We start from the raw sequence: 19,925 nt of genomic DNA, 5'->3' as shown, positions 1-19,925 counted from the left end.
CTTCCCGATCTGTCCTTCTTCGGTAGCAAACGAGGGGTTGGGACAGGTGGCGGAATCAACTTTTTAGGGTCAAAACCTAAACCCTCATCGGATGTATTCGCTAGGTGGAGGAAGTCGGCGGGATGAGAATCAGACCCAGGAGAGCTGGTTAAAGCTTCATCAACCATCTCATCGACCTCATGAGATACCTCGCGGACGTAATTTTCGTCGAACGGTGCGAAGTCGAGGTCAGGGTTCGACATATTGATGAAGAAAAATGAACAGAAGTAAAGAGTCGAGCGAGGTACAAGTTGTGGAAAGGAAAACTTACATATGAAAGACTACACAGAGAAGAATGAACGCGAAGAGGTTGATGCCGGAAAAGAAACGACGATGCCGGAAAAGAAACGATGGACAAGGAAATTCACAATTTTTGAATTTTGAATATCCAGAAAAAAACGAAGAGTCCCCTATAAAAAGACCCTAAAGGGCTCTTGCCAAACTAAGGGGGAGGCATGTGATGACCCGCGAAGCCAAACCGGGCCGAATTCATTACACGGGCCCAGCCCATACTTAGACCCATGGTCTAGGATCGGATGGGACCCGAATAGAGCCCGAATAGAGGAAGCATGTGAAGTAAGTAACTGCCCCGAATTCCTAAATGGAGCATCAAAACTCCCACTCAGAACAAACGATACCACGTTTGTTGCCACGAAAGCCACGAAAGGGACATGGCCTAAAAAGGAGTAACCGCCCTCGGAACGTGGCCTGGAAGGAGTAACCGCCCTCGGCGGTTACTTAAGAACACTTATAAAAAGCCATAAGGCCAAAGGGGAGAGGTACGTTCACATTTTTTCCCCGTAATGCTATTATTACCAACCTTCATACAAAGAACTGACTAGATCGTCGGAGAGTTTTCCCGGAGATCCCGTCTCCGGTTCTGTTTTGCAGGTAACTCCGACGGAGATCATCAAATTGGATTCAGCAAGTTATCAAAAGTAAAAAAAGTCAATTATATAAAAGAAAAATTACTTAAAAATGACATTTTTTTATTACACTTAACAATGGAACTAATATGCTTCAAACAAGAAAACAATGGAACTAATAAAACATCCAATTTCACAGGAAAAAAAACAGAACTAATATGCTTCAAACAAGAAAACAATGGAACTAATAAAACATCCAATTTCACAGGAAAAAAAACAGTCAACGACGTCGATAATATCAAATAGTTTTTCAATAATTTTAACTTCGAAAATTCCATTCAGCAAATACAACGGTCACTAACATAGTTAGGAGGATTCGAAAAGCAATTGAAATATTTGGATAACAATCTCCGGCTACTTTAACAAACTGAAGGATTTGAAATACTGACATCAATAATTTTGGCAAAATCATTTGCAGCACTTTTAATTTTTGAAAAAATATGATCTCCATCAATATGTGAAAAATTATTATAAGAAAATATAGTCATAAATTTGTGGGTTGTGATTGCTTAGGTCTAAGTATTATATTTATGGTCGTTGCATCTTCTGAGATTTTAGTTTTTGTATTTCTTTATTAATAATTTTTTATTTTTGGGCCTCCCTCCCATATGTCTAGATGTATGCTGCGATTTTTTTAGACCTAGTATTATATTTATGGTCGTTGCATCTTCTGAGATTTAACTTTTATATTATTGTTGTTTTTGAAAAAATATTATTTTAGATTCTGCATCTCTTGAACTCTGGATTCTTCTTGATCAGGTAAAGGAAGATCGCTTCTGAACAGGTGGTCTGCGATAATAAGGGAATTACTCCAGTGTCTGCCGTGGCTACTAAATCTGCAGCTGTGTCCGTTACTAAGGGCAGACGTCCCTCCTGCCTATGTCCAGAACCGCCCTATATATATATATATATATATATATATATATATATATATATATATAGTGGATCCAATGTGCTTGGAAATCAATACGACCATTATATACAAAATTAAAAGTTATATATATATATATAAGTGTCCAAAAAAACAACACTATATAAATATGTAAAGATTAACACAAATAGAGATACCCAATTGATTCATGTGTTTGTGTGTTGTCTAGAATCTAGATGCATTCCTTGGTAGCTAGCTAGCTAGGTACATTGTAACTGTATATATATCAGCTTGTATTTTTCTTGGCAAGTCACATGCATGAATTGAAACAATAAAATATATATATATATATATATATATAGTAACATTTTTAATATTTTATAAATTATTTTAATTAGAATAAAACAAATATGTAATTTGTTAGGATACATTAATTAAGATTAGCTACCAACTAATTAAAACTATAATTTCAACTCCATAATGAACTTCATGTACTTTACAATCTAAAAGTATAATCAAGATATCATGCAAGATTACAATCAATATATAATCTTAGTATGTTCGGAGTTTTTCTTAATTAAAATAATCATTTCTTTCAAAATTATTCTTTAAGTACTAATTAAAGGGTTTCATTAATCCATAATATATATATGAGTTGTTAAATATTAATGAGATCTTGGTACGAAATCTTTGAGATAGACTAATTATTATTCTTATGTTCTTTTTTTCTCATTTAATGTTGAAAGGAGTCCATGCTGGGGTGGGGGGATTCATAATTCACACCCAAACAAAACACATAAACATGAATGATTGGATAGCTTATATTCTTTTAAAAGAAAAGAAGAATAAAAAGTTATAATGAGTTATAGCTCTTATAACTCATTTTGCATGAAAGCAAAAACAGCATCTAAAGAAAGTGTTTGATTGTGTTTTCAAACATCCCTTTTTCCTTGTTTCTAATAAATTTCATGTCATTGAGAAAATAGTTACATTTACTTACTATAATTCACTTTATTTACTAAATTATTGCTTTTGTTTTGAAAAAATCATTTTAATAAAATAGAATTCAGGAAAAAAATATATGTGCTTTTATCAAGAGAAATGTAGTTTTTTTTAATAGAGCATTTGCTTTATATAGTTAGTGAAATTTCACTAACACTATTTATCTTAGGGTTAATTATAAGTAGATGTCATGTGGTTACACGGATTTGTAAATGGATCTCTATGGTACTTTTCTTTATAAATGGAACCACGTAGTTGCAAAATTTTGCATTTTTTTCACTTTGCCAAATTTGGCCGATAGCGACCTCAAAATGAAATTTTTCAACAATTAAAGTTATTTAGTATCATATTTACTATGAAACCATATTTTTAATTTTTCAAAATCATCATTTTTTGAGTTTTCTCTCTCTAAACATTAACATTCCCTCTCACATAAAAAAAACAACACCTAAATGATCACAAACCTAAAAAGTTGAAGAATTAAAGTCGTTTAAAATATCATTTAACGCTTGAAAATTTTCATTTCGAGATCGTTCTCGACCAAATTCTGACAAAATGAATCGAAATGTAAAATTTTGCAATCCACATGGTTGCGTTTGCAAAAAAAAAAAAGTACTCATCTGCAAATCAGCGAAACCACAGGGCATCTATATATAATTAATCCTTTTATCTTATTATCAAATCAACATGTCACATGATCAATTTAGTATGTAATGTCATCCAAAGTCAATATTTTATCATGTCAAGTAAGCAAAGTCAACAAGCCATAATATCACTTCATTGAAGCTAACATGTCGTATTATTGAAGACTAACATCGTTAATTAATTTTTTTATATATATAAAACCACAACAAAAATTGTATTTTTTTGCCTAGATTTTAATACAAATTAATGAATTTGATAAACGATAAATAAACCAATATACCACGTGGCACCTCAGAGGGGCTTCCGCACTTAGTACTTTTAGACGCAACCCTGACTGATCTAAATTTGAGACTTCTAAAACTAAAAAGCAAGCAATAATAGAAAGTAAGAGAGTTAGAGAAATGATACTCGGTAATGTATCCTGGTTCGGCCTCTTGCCTACATCCAGTCCCCGGAATACCCTTTTTCGAACTTTAATCCACTACTGAGCTCTTTGATGGTAGAGCACAAACTCTTACAATAGATATTGAGATATTACAGAGTACCTTCCTCTATAATCTACACTCAACTATATATCTCTTTGTTTGCTTAATACCGAAATAAACAGAAGAGCTTCTGAACATTTCTAAGCTATTGATGGTTTTTGTTCTAACTCAGAACACAATGAATGAACTTAGAAATATTACACAGATAAATACAATAGGTGTGTACATGATTTTTGCTTTGCTTTTTGGAACTTCAAGAATGATTCTCTCTGAATTTCAACGTTGATGATCAAGTTCCAATGTAGCAAGTAATAGGACTTTTATAGTGTACTTCAAGGCTTTGGTTATTTTGAATTTCAAAATAATCGTTGGAGGGAAACATCTCTTCTGTCCATTTCATCCTCAGAGCCCAGTGTACACAGCCAATTGTATTCCTTTTCTTTTCTGTTATTTTGTCTGGTGTGCCATGCTTTAGATCGTGGTCAGAGGCAGACTGTTTGTCTAACCAAATCAGGCAAAGTTTCCAAGTTGACCAGGGGAGAGGCCGTCTAGTGCTTCTGTTTCTTTCCTTATTTGGTGATGCATTGTCAGTTGCACAGAGTCAACGTCTGAGCTTGTCTCACATGCCTTGATCTTTTGTCCTCCGAATTCGACTTGTCTTAAGATATGGTTTTGAGCTTCTAGATCCTTCTGGCTGTTGGGCTGAAGTTGATCCATGGGCTTTTGATTCATCTCATAAAGCATTTGTTTTTTTTTTTTTTTTGGTAAGAATAAAGCATTTGCTTATTTATTTTAATCTTATATTTTTTTGTTATAATCAAAATTAATGTGGAAATGTGTTTCAAATGAACCCTCTTTCTCATACATCAAATTAAAAAAAATGAAATCGAGCTTGAAAATAAAATAAAAAATTTCAATTTCAATTTCAATTGTGCTAAAATTGATTAACAAAAGCTCATAAGCTTAAAAAGTAGAATCCAGAATATGTTGCAAAATAATTCTGTAAGAATAAAACTTTCTAAATCGTTTTATGATTAATCAAATGTGTGAAGTAAAATCTGATGTGATATCCCTTCTTAATATGATAATTATCATTGGTGGTAACTAAATTGGGTATAAGATCCTTAAAATATCATAAAAATTTAATTTATTTCAATAAAATCACTTAAATTTACTTTTGTCTCAATAAAATCATTTTGAAAAAATTTCATTCATCTTTTCACCGAAATTATTGACGTGATATCTTAACGCGAAATCATTGCTAGCTGACATATTAAGAAAATGCAATTACATATTTTAATTGAAAATCAATATGCAATGTGGGTTAATTTGTAACCAATGTGATCACCTACTCGTTTAAAACAGTATTAAAGGTCTTACCGTTTTTAATACTCCCTCATTTATTTCGCCAACTACTATTTGAATAACTCACATTCTTCTCCTTGATTTAATGTAACATCTCTATTAATTACGTCACTATCAAATTAAAAGTTATGATTTAACTCTTCTAAATCGACAGTCAACGTGGACCAAAATTTACCATCGCTCCTACTCACTAATCACCTTGCACCAGGGGCGGAGCCAAGGGGGGTAGGGGAGGGTCTCCCGACCCTCCGACCATCCGGAACACCCTTGACGAATAGTGGTTCAGTCTTGAGCAGCCCCTCCAAAATAGTTAAACTTAGTACTTATAATGTAGAATGTGATTATATGACATAAAACTAAGTTTGCATAGTTGGTTGTTGTGAAACTTAAAGGAATCTCTACATCCAAATGGTCTTATTTTTGAATCTTACTCTCTTCACTTTTTATCTCATTTTAATTTTTTTTCCTTAAACCTCTTTCTCCTTTAAATATTAAATATCGTTTTTAATCATTATTAACCTCATTCTCTTTTATTATTTTTAATTGTATTTTTTTAGTTATAAAATTCATAATCGAAAAGATAATTTGATGAATAATTCATCTTAGGTAAAATTGCACAATTTTAGACGTTAGTGGTAAAATTGATCTTAGGTGTAAACATTAGAATATTTTTTCACCTTATCCTTACTTTATATTGAATCTCACTTGTTTTGCACCTTAATGTTTACAATTATGATCAAATTTACCTTTATATTATAAAAAATTTAAAAATTTTGATTTGACTACTATGAATGAAAGCGTTAAGTCGTTATTAAGAAAAAAAAAATCTCCATGCAATGGAGCCCCTCCGGACTTGGAGCTCTGGCTCCGCCACTGCCTTGCACCATTTTATTTATAAAATTTTATTTGAAAATTTTCAAACATAACAAATAATCACAGGATTCACAAATAATCACAGTAGGATTTTAATTGAATTAAATATTTTTTTTAAAAATGTCATGATTTAATGTGTTAAACTAAAAAATTAGATACACAATCCATCTAATTAACTAAAGATGCTGAATTTAATATAATAAATGAAGAAACCTACAAAAATGTTTTCGATTCTTTAATTTTTTTTTGAAACAAATTCTTTAATTTTTTAAATATTTAAATATAAGTTTCATACAAATAAGGTTTATATTTTAAAAGCGCTGAATCATCATTTACAAAATTAAACGGAAAAAAGAAGACTCCACGCGCTCAGGAGCAATCGTGGAATAAACATCCAGAAAAAGACAAAGATGAGAAAGGAGAAAGATGAGCACGCTGCATAAAAGCGTGTGGGTATTACAAAGTTTAAAACCCTGTTTGCTATTTGGGATTTGCTATTTGTATTGCTCATCTCCACTCAAGTTTCCATTTTCATGCTTATCTTTCTGCAACTTCACCTGCAACCTCCATTCCTCTCTATTTCTTCCTCAATCATTAGTTTATAGATCATGGCTCTTGAAACTTGGCTCATAAAAGTTAAATCTGCGATATCACACCGCTTCGATTCCGTTCCTATACCCAAATCTTTCAAGAAATCTGCAGTCGGAGTTTTATCTTTCGAGATCGCCGGTCTCATGTCTAAGCTTTTCCATCTCTGGCAATCTCTCTCCGATAAGAACATAATCCGCTTACGAAACGAATCGATTTCTCTCGAAGGAGTTCGCAAAATCATCTCCAACGACGAGTCGTTTCTTCTCGGCCTCGCGTGCGCCGAGATGGCTGAAAATCTCAGGCTGCTCGCCAAATCAGTATCAAGACTAAGCAAACGGTGCGAGGATGGTAAACTACGCCGGTTCGAAGATCTGTTCGATGAGTTTGCTAACGTAGGCCGGGATTCGAGTTCTTGGGTTCTGAGTTTCAAAGAAATGGAAGTTAAGAACAAGAAGATGGATCGATACGTCACCGTAACAGCCACACTGTATAAAGAGATGGAGGAGCTAACGACATTAGAAAACGGATTGAAAAAACTGTTACAAAATAGCGAAAACGAATCAGCAGCGAAAGATCAGAAGATTATCGATTTTCAGCAGAAGATATTCTGGCAAAGGCAAGAGGTAAAGTATCTGAAAGAGAGATCTCTATGGCATCGAAGCTTCGACGGCGTCGTTTCAATGCTCGTTAGGTCTATCTTCACTGTTTTAGCAAGGATCAAGCAGGTTTTCGGAGTCGGCCATGGCTTTCCGATTTCTCTTCCCCGGAGCCTCTCCGCTTCCGCAACTGTACACCCAACTGAACATTCTAGTAACACCTTCATATCAGGTCCTCTGATCAAAACCACAAAAGAAGAGAATATTAAGGATTCGGCTAATCGATTCTTCGATTCGAATTCGAAGCTCCTAAAGCCGCCGGAAACTACACTAGGTGCGGCGGCGTTAGCTCTACACTATGCGAATTTGATCATAGTTATGGAGAAAATGATAAAATCGCCGCAATTAGTTGGTGTTGATGCGAGAGATGATCTATACTCGATGTTGCCAAACAGTATAAGATCGTCACTTCGGAGTAGATTGAAAGGAGTCGGATTTTCCGCCTCCGATCCGATGCTCGCCGGAGAGTGGAGGGATGCGTTGGGGCGGATACTCGGGTGGTTATCGCCGTTAGCACATAATATGATCAAATGGCAAAATGAAAGAAGCTTTGAACAGCAAAATTTGGTCGCAAAAACTAATGTTCTTCTTTTACAGACGTTATTTTTTGCTAATAAGCAGAAGAGTGAAGCTGCCATTACTGAACTTTTGGTAGGATTGAATTATATTTGGAGGTTTGAAAGGGAGATGACAGCTAAAGCTTTGTTTGAATGTGCAAACTTCATGAATATTCCTCAGAATTCTAGCTAGAGATCAGTATGGTTAATTTCTTAATTTCTTCTTATTTTCAATCTGGTTTTAGTTTTAATTATCATGTTTGATCTTTAGATTGAACTGAATTTCAGATGTTTGGGGGATAATTTAATTTGTTTTTCAATCCCTGATCTGTAAGTAGTGATATGAATATGTACATGATATCATGATTTGAGAGAAAGAATTGAATATTCCATGTTCAAACAATGGTTGGATTTTCAATCTTAATAATTATTTGCAGCCATGTGAATACAGTTTTATTTATTTATTTATTATTATTATCATCATCATAATTGAATATATAAATCAAGATGTGATTTGTGATTATATGAGACATAAACTAAATTACACACAGAAGCAGTTAGATTGACTATAATATCATAATATGAAGATAGACTATATCTATCATATATTGACATGAAAGCAAAGCAAATATTTATTTATTTATTGTCAAAAATCATTTTGAAGCTCCCAATCATTCACGTATTGGATAGCTCTTAATCTTTCATTTCAAAATATAAGTATTTGATTGTTTAGTTTTGGTCTTATAATGACTCCGATGATGTGGAATTCCCGTCTCTAACGGGGTGAAGAAACCGAGAGACCACAAAACTCATAATACGAGAGCCAAAATTGTATTCTGAAACCCATGGGCCGTGATGCAAAAGAAGTAAAAAAATTCTTGTATGACATGCATTGCGCAACAAAAATGAGCCTAGACTCTGATCGCCTAGAAGTAGTGCGAATGCATTTAGAAGAAGATGCAAAACTATGGTGGTATTATAGAACAGTTTTAGGCACGTTTTGTAAGTTTAATTTTATACGCAAATGAAAATAAATAATACTCTTTTAATTAAATTAGACCATTACAACTAACTAATTTATAAAATAGAGGCTTAATATGATAAAAAAAAATGTTCAAAAGTTTAATGTGATTAAAAAACAAAATATTGATATAATCCACCAAAATCAAAATAATGAAAGCTCTCAGATTTTTTTTTTCCTATTTATCTCAACTATGCATATGATCAAAGATGACATGAAAATTTTGGAATTGGTAAAAAATGTGTTTTGATTCCTAATCATTCTAATTTTTTTGTATTGATTTTTCATTTCAATACAATAAATTCATATTTACCAAATTAGTTAATTGTGAATATAAAATTTGATTAACAAAGCACTACTCGTTCCATTCAATGTATGAAATTCTATATTTTACTGTTCAAAATAAAGTGTTATATTTTTTCTATATGATGAAAATTTCTTTTAAACGGTTAAAAATATAAATAAATAAATAATGTCATGTTAATTAATGAGGTTTTATATTAAAAACTCAATAAATAAAGATGAGTGACTTGATGTGGTAAAATGCAAGATGAGACATGCATCAAAATTAAAATGATAATGAGACTCAAGATACTATTTGCCTTTGAAAATGAATGAGATATTCAATTATTAAATAATAATAATAATAATAAGCCAGCTTAGAACAAAAAAAAAAAAAACAATAAGAAAGTACATTCATATCAGATTTATGCACGTATCTTAAATAATTAAATAGAGCCTAAAACACAATACGGGAGTACAGTAGTAATTGGTGATTGTTTGAAGGAATTGGAGCTTATAATTATAGTTTTAATTTGTCTATTAGTTAGACACAGCTCATTGCTTAAAAAATAGTACCCTCTTCAGGACAGGACTAATGTTCCCCACCACCATCATCTTATAGTATTATCCAATTTGGCCCACTTATTTATTCTAATTCTTCCTAAAAAGGCCCACACTTTTCATTAATTAAGCCGAAAATGCAATTATATGTCTGCTTTAGAAACTGCAAGAGATGATTAGATAAAGGAGTTTAAGGACCACACTTAAGAGAGCATTTGATTGCTTACTGTCTGGACGGGCAGTCCCGGCAAGCAAATAACTGTAGACAAAATGGGTATATTGACAGGCTTTTGTGTAATTATACTGTCTAGACTAGGCATATTGTATGGACCTTCATCCAGACAAACAAATCGAATGCTGTGCGTTCCTAACTCCTAAAAGCTCAATCCCAACCCTTCAGATCTTCACTTCATTCCACTTGTCTTCACCTTTATTTTGGTAAAGCATTTATAGATGGGTGTTTGGTTTAAACCTCGGGTAGGAAATATCCATCCGTATTAATTCAGATCCCGTGGATTGTGGATTCAGATTTTTATTTAATTGAGTTATTAGATAGTTAGGAATTCTAATCGTATCGAGAGATAAATTTCAGTATAACTTAGTATTAGAATTCAATTTAATTAAAGATTCATATTCTAACAAAGAAGTTAGAATTATAATTAACTTAAAATTGATTGTCTGATTTTAATAAGTTCAATACAATTAAAAACTTATATGTAGGAGCTCAATTAAACATAAACAATTAAAATCAAAGAAAACACGAGGCTTTTCTCCCTCTCCTTCTTTATATGGTGCCTCTCTCTCCCCCCCCCCCCTATAAGAAGACTTTGCATTTAAATCATGGAACAATCATTCTTCCTCTCGAACAACTTTGACGTACGAATAGCGTGACCATTAATACAAGTTCATGGTTCAAAATTTTTTAATGCAATCTCAACGATAATATGTGCTTCAAGAGGTAACCCGATCAATCCATGTTTGAACTCATTTGAGTAGTCAAGTAAAAACTTTTATTAGTATCAGAATATAAGAATCTATATTTTGTCTAATTGATCTACATTTTATGTTTGAAAAGAATTTTTTTTTTTTTACTAATAATAATTATATGTGTTAGGGTAAATTAAAATATACTACCTACACTACATATGGATTCCACATTTGTCTCATTATTTATTCTATATGTTCCCTCCTTTCATCTTAAAAAATATATACTAACTACATGTTTTAAGAACTGTTTATGCGTGACAACATGGACTAAAAATCGCTTAAATATTGTTAATTCGTGAACTATACTGTTTTAAAAAATAGTTTCAGCCACAACATAAGTATCAAGTTTTTTTTTTCGATAGTTGTAGTGATTATGGAAGTCACACCAGTGTTGGTCTTTTATTACCACTAGCGTCATGGAACTACGAGAAGTGACCGTGATGCTATTCCAGATATGTGCAAACCCAAATTATGATGAGCTTAGTTGTTATATCAAAATCCAATTGGTTGGGTCAACCTGGTTTAATTGAAATCGGTCACATAATGTAGTTCATTTTTTTTCATCTTTCTTTGAAACCCAGGAAGAACTTCTCAAACCGACTGGGTTAAATGTGAACATATTGACCCAATCCCAATTGAACGGGTTGGTCTTGTTAGATTTTACCTATACTTACTTTATAAAATAAGAAGAGTTTTGTAGTTAATGAATTTCGAACATTGAACTTCAAGGTGAAAGATTGCATACTTACCACTAACGTATATATATTTACATATTATTTAAAATATTTTTTATTATAATTTTTTATTTTTTATTTCATAAATATCATAAAAATTATTTAATCTTCTTAATATAATAAACTAGTTGATATTTAAATTTTAAATATATATAAATAAAATTTAAAAATCTAATAAACTATAGAATTTAAATTGAATTATAAAATATATATCATATTATATTATTTGATTTACGTGTTAATAATTTTAATAATATTAATAATATTATTATTGTTATTAATAATAAATAATAACTAGTTACTTTAAAATAATAATAATAACTATTTAATTTAAAATATATATTTTTATTTTTATATATACTTATTTTTATTAAATTTTTAAATTTATCATATTAAATTTATTAATTTAGTATTTTAAAATATCTTTGAATTAATATTAAAAATTATTATTAGTAGTATAATTTCTTTTAATATTGGTAATATTTTAAAAAATTATGATGTTTTTTTTTTTTTTGAAAAGATATTATAAAGTTAAGTATGAATACAAATATATTTTTATATTATTTTTTAAAAATTTTGGTTGAATTTTTAACTTTGATTATTTACCTTTTTAGTTTTTTTATCTGTCCGATTTTGATAACCGCGGATGAGCCACTACTGATATCTTAATCCCTAAATTAGATATATTTGCCCCTCATACACATCACGTGAAAATATTGATATAACCAATGTTATCAGGCTCGGACCGGACCGGCCGGTCGAACCGGGAACGGGTGAGGAGATCGGTTGTTGATTGCTCTACAAACTGGAGAGACTCGGGATTGAATCGGGACCCGGTGTAACCCTGGGTCTCTAACATTTGTGCGGAGGTTTGAAAAATTTGAGTAGGCGGGCTGGGTTTGAAATAAAAAAAATTGATAGGCGGGCGGGATACAGTTGATTTGAAATTAAGTTAAGGACCTTATTACAAGGCGGCATTCACGTCGCCCACGTCGAGCGGGTGCGCCCCTAACCCGGTGATTAATCGATTGCACCCCCCTCCCTACGCGTGAGAGAGTCTTTTCCCTAGTAATTAGTTAAAGCCTTGTAAAGCTCATTTACTTATAAACTAGTTAGGTTTTTCATTTCTTTCCTATGTGGGATATGAATGCTTAATTTTCTTTTATTTTCTTCCAAACCATTTCAAACCGTTCACTTTGAGCATCAATTTCTCATTCATCAATTGTCCGTTTTGAGTTTACAATATATTTTTAAAAAGATCTCATGGCATAGAATACGTTGATATGTTTCAATTTATTATGAACTTAATTTATTCATTATATATTTAAGACTCAAATTAACAAAAAATTTTGTTTATAATTTATTTTGGATATATATAATGCATAAAAAAATAATTTTAAATTAATTATATATATTTAATATATATAAATATTATTTATTTATTTATTACGTCATCCGGTTCGACCAATCCGAGCCATCCGGTCCGACCAAGTGACCCGTGACCCAGTTACTAATCCGGTTTGATGTCCGGTCCGGTTCTGATAACATTGGATATAGCACTAAAAAATTTATTTTTATATGATATATTCATTTTATTTTTCACAATTTTTTTGTTTTTTCTTATATTCGTTTTATGAAACTCTTAGCCTGTTGGTTGAGAACCTACCTATGACTGTAGAGGTCATGGGTTCGAATCACATGGGAGGGATGGGTTGGAGTTTTTTTTTCTCTTTAATATAATCTTCCTTTGTTTAATGTAAGTACATTGCGCACAACTTTAAATATATATATATATATATATATATATATATAATATTATTTTTCATAATATCTATTTGGCTTTCCAAACTAAAACTTTAAAATCAATTAGAATATTAAACTATCAAAATCATTCAGGTTCCTAAACTAAGCAAAAATCATCAATCAAACCTTCATCTTAAACAAAAATCATCCATTGAATCCGCATCAATTATTTTTGCTTAACTCAAAAGCCTATTTGATGATTTTGATAAAGAATTAGTAACTAAATAGAAGCGATAAATTTTATTATGGTTATAATAAGCCCTTTTATTTGTCGGAAAATATTAGACCGAAAAATATTTTCTTGATTTTTCGGTATTTGTTTGCGTAGAAAAATAAGTTAGCTTAAATTTTTTATCACTCAACAGATAAATTTATAAATAGTGTATGGGAAACGTTTTACTCTTTTAAGTTTTGAACTTTTATAACTCCACCTCATTCATTCTTAACTTTTTGAAAATAATAGTCACCCACGTTCTTTCTTTTTTCTGGTATTGTAATTTTCTTTTACCTGTCTTTTTTTTTTTGGTGTAAAGCATTATTTGGCCCCTGCCTATCCAAAATTTTGTCATTTGACCTCCGACCTATTATTTGGTCACATTTGGCCCATGACCTATCCAAATTGGTGAAATTTCATCCAATTGTATAAATACTTAACGAAATTGTTATCTCATTGACAAGTAACGATATTTTGACACTTGAACTTGACACGTGATATTTCTTAAAGTTTTTTTGCGACATTATGTGGAAATAATTGATTAGATTAAAAAAGAAAAAAATTAAAAAACAAATCCTAAACTAAATTTATTAAGTTCAAGTGTCAAAATATCGTTACTTATCAATGAGATAACGATTCGGTTAAGTTTTAATATAAATTTGGTGAAATTTCACCAATTGAGATAGACCAGAGGCCAAATGTGATCAAATAATAGATCAATGATCAAATGATAAAATTTTGGATAGATCAAAAACCAAATATTACTTTAAGTTTTACCTATTTTTTAAAACACAATATTTTACGATGAATAAATGAACCTTAATTACTTATTATATTCGTTGGGTTCAAAATGAAAGAAATATAATTTGATTAACCAAAATTTAGCACCGTTTAATAATCGTACCGATTTAACCAAAATGAAAAGCAGTTGTGTTCCATCCTAATAGAAAAGGGAGAAGGAAAAAAAACCTACAAGGATTTTAACATAAGCCCATTACCCAAATCATAGCGATGATTGAAAAACGTGTTGGACAGTTGATTTCTATTTTGTTAAATTTCATTACAATTGGGGATGGCGATGGGTAGTATATCCGCGGGTACCCGACACTATCTCATCCTAATAGGACTATCCGTACCCTGTATAAAAGGGTATGTGACGAGTATGGGATCAAAACCATTACCCGTTAGGATAATGGGACGGGTATGGGAATGCGCCCTCGGGTACCTGGTACCCGTTACCCGTCATAAAGTTTTTATATATTAATAAATATAATTTGTTTTAGATGTAAGACGTGAGATTTGAACTCCAATCTTTTGTTTTTTAACCATTGAGTGATACCACTAAACTATTTTAGATAGATGATTTATTAAATTTATACTTTGTTAAATTTGTAATATTTTTGTTTTATTTATTGATTCTTAACGGGTAATGGTACCCGCGGGTATCCGCGAATTAAATGGGACGGGTATGGAATGCAAAAAGTATATCCGTTAGGATAATGGGACGGGTACAAGTAATTAAAAAATAAAAGGGTAAGGGTTTGGGATTAGCATTACCCGCAGGTACCCCTACCCATTGTCATCCCTAATTACAACAAAATAAAATCCTAGTCCGCTTTCACTCAAAAAAAATAATTACAACAAAATAAAAATAAAAATAATAATTAGTATTTTAAAAAATAATTTAATAAAATTGTAAATCATATAAGAATTCTAATTAAATTCGGTTTTTTAATAAGTTTTCAGAATGAAATACTACCGTAAAACCTTCATAAATTAGTACTCATAAATTAATACTCGATAAATTAATAATCTTTTTAAAATTATAATTTCTTCTGGTCTTGACTTGGACCAGTTCAAAAAATGATCAATTCTAATAAACTAATAAGATAATAATTTTTTAGAACAATCCTTTATAAATACTTTGTTTTATTATCTCTATAAATTAATAATTTCTCAAAAAGTACAGGAGAATCGTCATTGGAAGAAATATATACAACAAGAGTTGATAGCACTTGAAAAAAAATCAAACATGGACATTGGTTGCTCTACCTATAGGAAAAATCACTTGTTGATGGATTTTTAAGGTGAAATATTCCCCAGATGAAAGTGTTACATACTACAAATCAAGGTTAGTGGCTAGAGGGCATAATCAACAGCACTGTGTTGATTATCATGATAGTTATTCCCCTGTTACTAAAGTGGTAACAATTAAGGTCTTTTAGCTGCAAAAGTAGCTAAAGGATGACCAATTCATCAAATTGACATCAACAATACACATTTTCATAGGTTAATTGATGAGGAACTTTATATGTATACACATGGGGTATCAGAAAGCACAATAAAGACAAGTCTGTAAGCTAGACAAGTCTTTGTATGGCCTAAAACAGGCAGGAAGGCAGTGGAATAAAGTCGTTTCAGATAAGCTATTACAGTTGGGATATGTGAATTCAGCTCATGATTATTATCTCTTCACAAAGATTACTGACACAAGTTTTCTTATTATCATTATCTATGTGGATGATGTGTTATTGAGAGGTACTTCAGCAACTTTGATTGAAGAAGTAAAAGAGCTTTTCGATCGAAATTCTACCATTAAACATATGGGTACATCGGAGTAATTCCATGGTATTGAACTTGCTAGATCACAACAAGGTCCAGTGATTTCACAAACACAATTATCACCATGCTAAAAGGTCCAGCCTACGATTGGTTCCAATCTCTTCCCCCGGGATCGATAGACAGCTGGGATCAGTTAATTAGGGAATTTTGTGCAAAATTCGCAGGATGCATTCCGCCAGTGGTTAAATCACGTAAGCTCTTCGAGCTGAAGCAAAAAGAAAATGAATCTCTTCGGGAATATGTCGACAACTTCAATAAGTTATGTATCCGCATTGTTGATGTGGATCTCTCCATGGCAGTGGAAGCACTAGTAAAAAATACAACATGCAAGAGCTTGCAGGAGGATCTAATCAGAAACAAACCAAAAAATATGGCGGAGCTGATAGAAAGGTGCAAGGATTTCATGGAGGTCGATGATATCAGAAGAGAGTCGGCATCTCCACCCAAGAGAGGAAAAGGCGAATCCCGGAGGTGGGATAAGGAAAAAGAAAAGCTCCCTGACTCATCCTCCCGAAATAGGCGAAGAGGTTCTAGAAACAAATCAGCATATACACCATCGTTTACGCCGTTAAACGCCTCCAAAAGCGAAGTGCTAATATGGATAGAAAACAGCCAGCACAAGCAGAGCATTTCATACCCCGTACCAAAAGGGGGAGAGTACACCAACACGGGGAGAAACCCCAAGAATTATTGCAAGTACCACAGGAGGAACGGTCATGAAATAGATGCATGCTGGGAGTTGGCTAGGGAGATTGAAAGGCTTATCGAGAGAGGAAAACTGGATAGGTTCGTCCAGAATGACAAGAAGGGAGATGGCGATAAACCCAGAGATGAGCCGAAGAAAAAGGCTAAAGGGGTCATTAATGTTATCGCTGGCGGACCAGGGTATCAGCCTATGGTAAAGAAAGCAAAAACCATCGCTCTAGATGGAGCATCACTTAATCGTCCCTTTGCAGACGTTGGTCCGGCTATCCCCCCACATGCATACGCTCTCGTCATCACTATGATGGTGGAAGGATGGGAAATAAAGAGAGTGATGATAGACACTGGCAGTTCTTATAATGTCATCACTAGGGGAGCATTCGCCAAACTCAAGGTTGACCCTATTCAAATCGAGACCACCATCGTAGATATTCTGGGAGTGACAGGTCACACAATCTAGACAAAGGGCCAAGTAACGTTGGAATGCGAATTAGCAGATGAAGATCAGGTATGGACAGGAGATCTGGAGTTCTCCATCGTGGATGGTCAATTGGCATACAACATCATATTAGGGCGGCCGTTTATCTCAGAGGTGGTGGCTCTCATATCGATACGCCATTTGACGATGTACATCCCTACTACCAAGGGAGGTGTGATGATCAAGGGGAACCAGAAGGTTGCTCAAGAGACATACTCTGCATCCTTATCAATTCGCCCTCAATCCAAGGATGACGAAGAAGATGAACTTGTCACGACGGTCCTGGGAGATACAGAAATGTTCCTCATTGCAGATGGTAAGCAGGTGCGGATCGCCAAAGGGTTAAAAGTTGAGATTAAGGAGGATGTTACGAAAGTTCTCCGAGAATCGGAAGACGTGTTCGCATGGAAGGATGAGATCCTCATAGGGGTCAGTCCAGATGTGATCACTCACAAGCTTAATATCGCCGAAGACGCAGTCCCAGTGGCTCAGAAGAGAAGGAATCATGGGCCAGAGAGACAGAAAGTGATAGAGGAAGAGATATCTAAACTGAAAAAGGCGGACGCCATAGAGGAAGTTATTTACACGCAATTTCATGGACCTTAATAAGGCTTGTCCCAAAGACAACTACCATTTGCCTTGCATTGATATTCTAGTGGACGGAACCGCATGATATGCAGTATACTCCTTCACAGATGTGAAGTCGAGTTATCACCAGATCCTCATGGAGCCATCAAACAGGATCAAGACTTCCTTCGTAACTCACCAGGCGACTTATTGCTTCAAAGTCATGCCTTTTGGGCTTAAGAACACTGGACCTACCTACCAGCGGATGATGAACAAAATATTCGAAGGAAGAAAAGGTGACAACTTCTCAGTTTATATGGATGACATGATCATTCCACCATGGAGAGACATGCAGAGGACATAAGGGAAGTCTTAGAAGTCCTTCATCATCACAACATCAAGCTAAATCCTGAGAAGTGTACTTTTGGGGCAACTTATGGAAAATTCCTGGGATACATGATCAGCCAGAAGGGAGTAGGTCCCAATCTAGATAAAATCAAAGATGTACTGGATATGAAGGCGCCACAAAATGTCAGAGAGGTGCAACGCCTTAATGGGCGAATCATAGCACTTGGTCGATTCATCTCATGCTCTGCTCGCAGATGCCAACCTTTTTATGAAGTGATCAAAAAGCAGAAAGCCTTCCAGTGGAATGAAGATTGCAAGCAGGCCTTCGAAGGGATCAAACGCTTCCTCTCAGAACCGCCTCTAATGAGCAGACCTTTGGAAGGTGAGAACCTGTACATGTATGTTTCTATTACTGATAAAGCAGTTTGCACAGTCATAATAAGGGAAGAAGATGGCCAACAGTATCCGATCTACTACGTAAGCAAAGTCTTAAAAGATGCTGAGACCCGTATTCAAGATTGGACAAGATGGCTTTGGCTGTGGTCACCACTTCGATCCGCCTGAGACCTTATTTTCAAGGACACACAGTCATCATTCGTACCAACATACCTATGAGAAAGGTATTACAAAAGCCGGAAACTTCAGGGAGGCTGATGGAGTGAACGATCCGCCTAGGCGAGTTTGATATTCGTTATGAAGGCAGATCCGCCTTGAAAAACCAAGTCTTGGCAGACTTTGTAAATGAATTCACAGAAGAGGGCATAAACCTTCCCAAACCAAAAGTGGAGGAATGGACGATGTACATGGATGGCGCTTCTTCAGCGGAAGGTGGAGGAATAGGCGTAGTAATCAAGGGACCACACTACATCAAGTTGCATTATGCCGCAAAGTTAGAGTTCCCTGCAACGAATAATGCCGCAGAATATGAAGCCTTGATATTGGGGCTACGCCTGCTGAAGGAGATCACGCCAGAGCGAGTTGTGATCTACATCGACTCTAAGCTAATGGTCAATCAGGTGATCAAAAACTTTGATGTAAAAGATGAAACTCTGGTCAAATATGTAGAGGATGTCAAAAAGCTATTAAACCATATGGAGATCAAGGAAACCAAGTGGGAGCTAGTTCACGTGTTACGAGGATCAAACACAGAAGCGGATCACTTGGCTAAGCTGGCTTCAAGCAAAGATCAGTGGGCGGACCTGCAATGCCCATTCGAGGTAAAAACCAGACCAACATTCGCCCTTGAAGTCATAGCTCTTCTTACGCCCGCCATGGGAGATTGGAGATCGCCGATCCAGCAGTATCTCACAAATGGGACTTTGCCTCAAGACAAAGAAGAAGTCAGGTGGACGGTAAGAAAGGCGGCATACTTCTCCATAATGAATGACCAACTGTATAGGAAATCTTTTGGACACCCCTGGTTGAAATGTGTTACGATGGAAGAAGGACAAAAGATCTTTAAAGAATTACATGAAGGTGCTTGCGGAGCCCATGAAGCATCCGCCTCTATTCTGAAAAAATCCAGGTTATCCGGATTTTATTGGCCTACGGCGGAACTCGATGCACAGAAGTTGGTAGAGACGTGTCATAATTGCC

The 19,925-nt window shown here is 33.9% G+C and overlaps 1 protein-coding gene across 1 annotated transcript; it reads left to right on the top strand.

Annotated features, from left to right (window-relative positions):
- The first annotated feature begins 6,724 nt into the window (after positions 1-6,724).
- On the top strand, positions 6,725-8,450 carry LOC136226362 (protein PSK SIMULATOR 1). Its single transcript, XM_066014812.1, has one exon. The coding sequence runs from the start codon at positions 6,815-6,817 to the stop codon at positions 8,201-8,203; it is 1,389 nt and encodes a 462-aa protein (XP_065870884.1). The 5' UTR covers positions 6,725-6,814; the 3' UTR covers positions 8,204-8,450.
- The last annotated feature ends 11,475 nt before the right edge of the window (positions 8,451-19,925 follow it).

This window comes from Euphorbia lathyris, chromosome 1, assembly GCF_963576675.1.
Source record: "Euphorbia lathyris chromosome 1, ddEupLath1.1, whole genome shotgun sequence".
In the NCBI taxonomy this organism is placed as follows: Eukaryota; Viridiplantae; Streptophyta; class Magnoliopsida; order Malpighiales; family Euphorbiaceae; genus Euphorbia; species Euphorbia lathyris.
The sequence above is the reverse complement of the archived record's forward strand: the minus strand, read 5'-3'. Positions and strand labels throughout refer to the sequence as shown.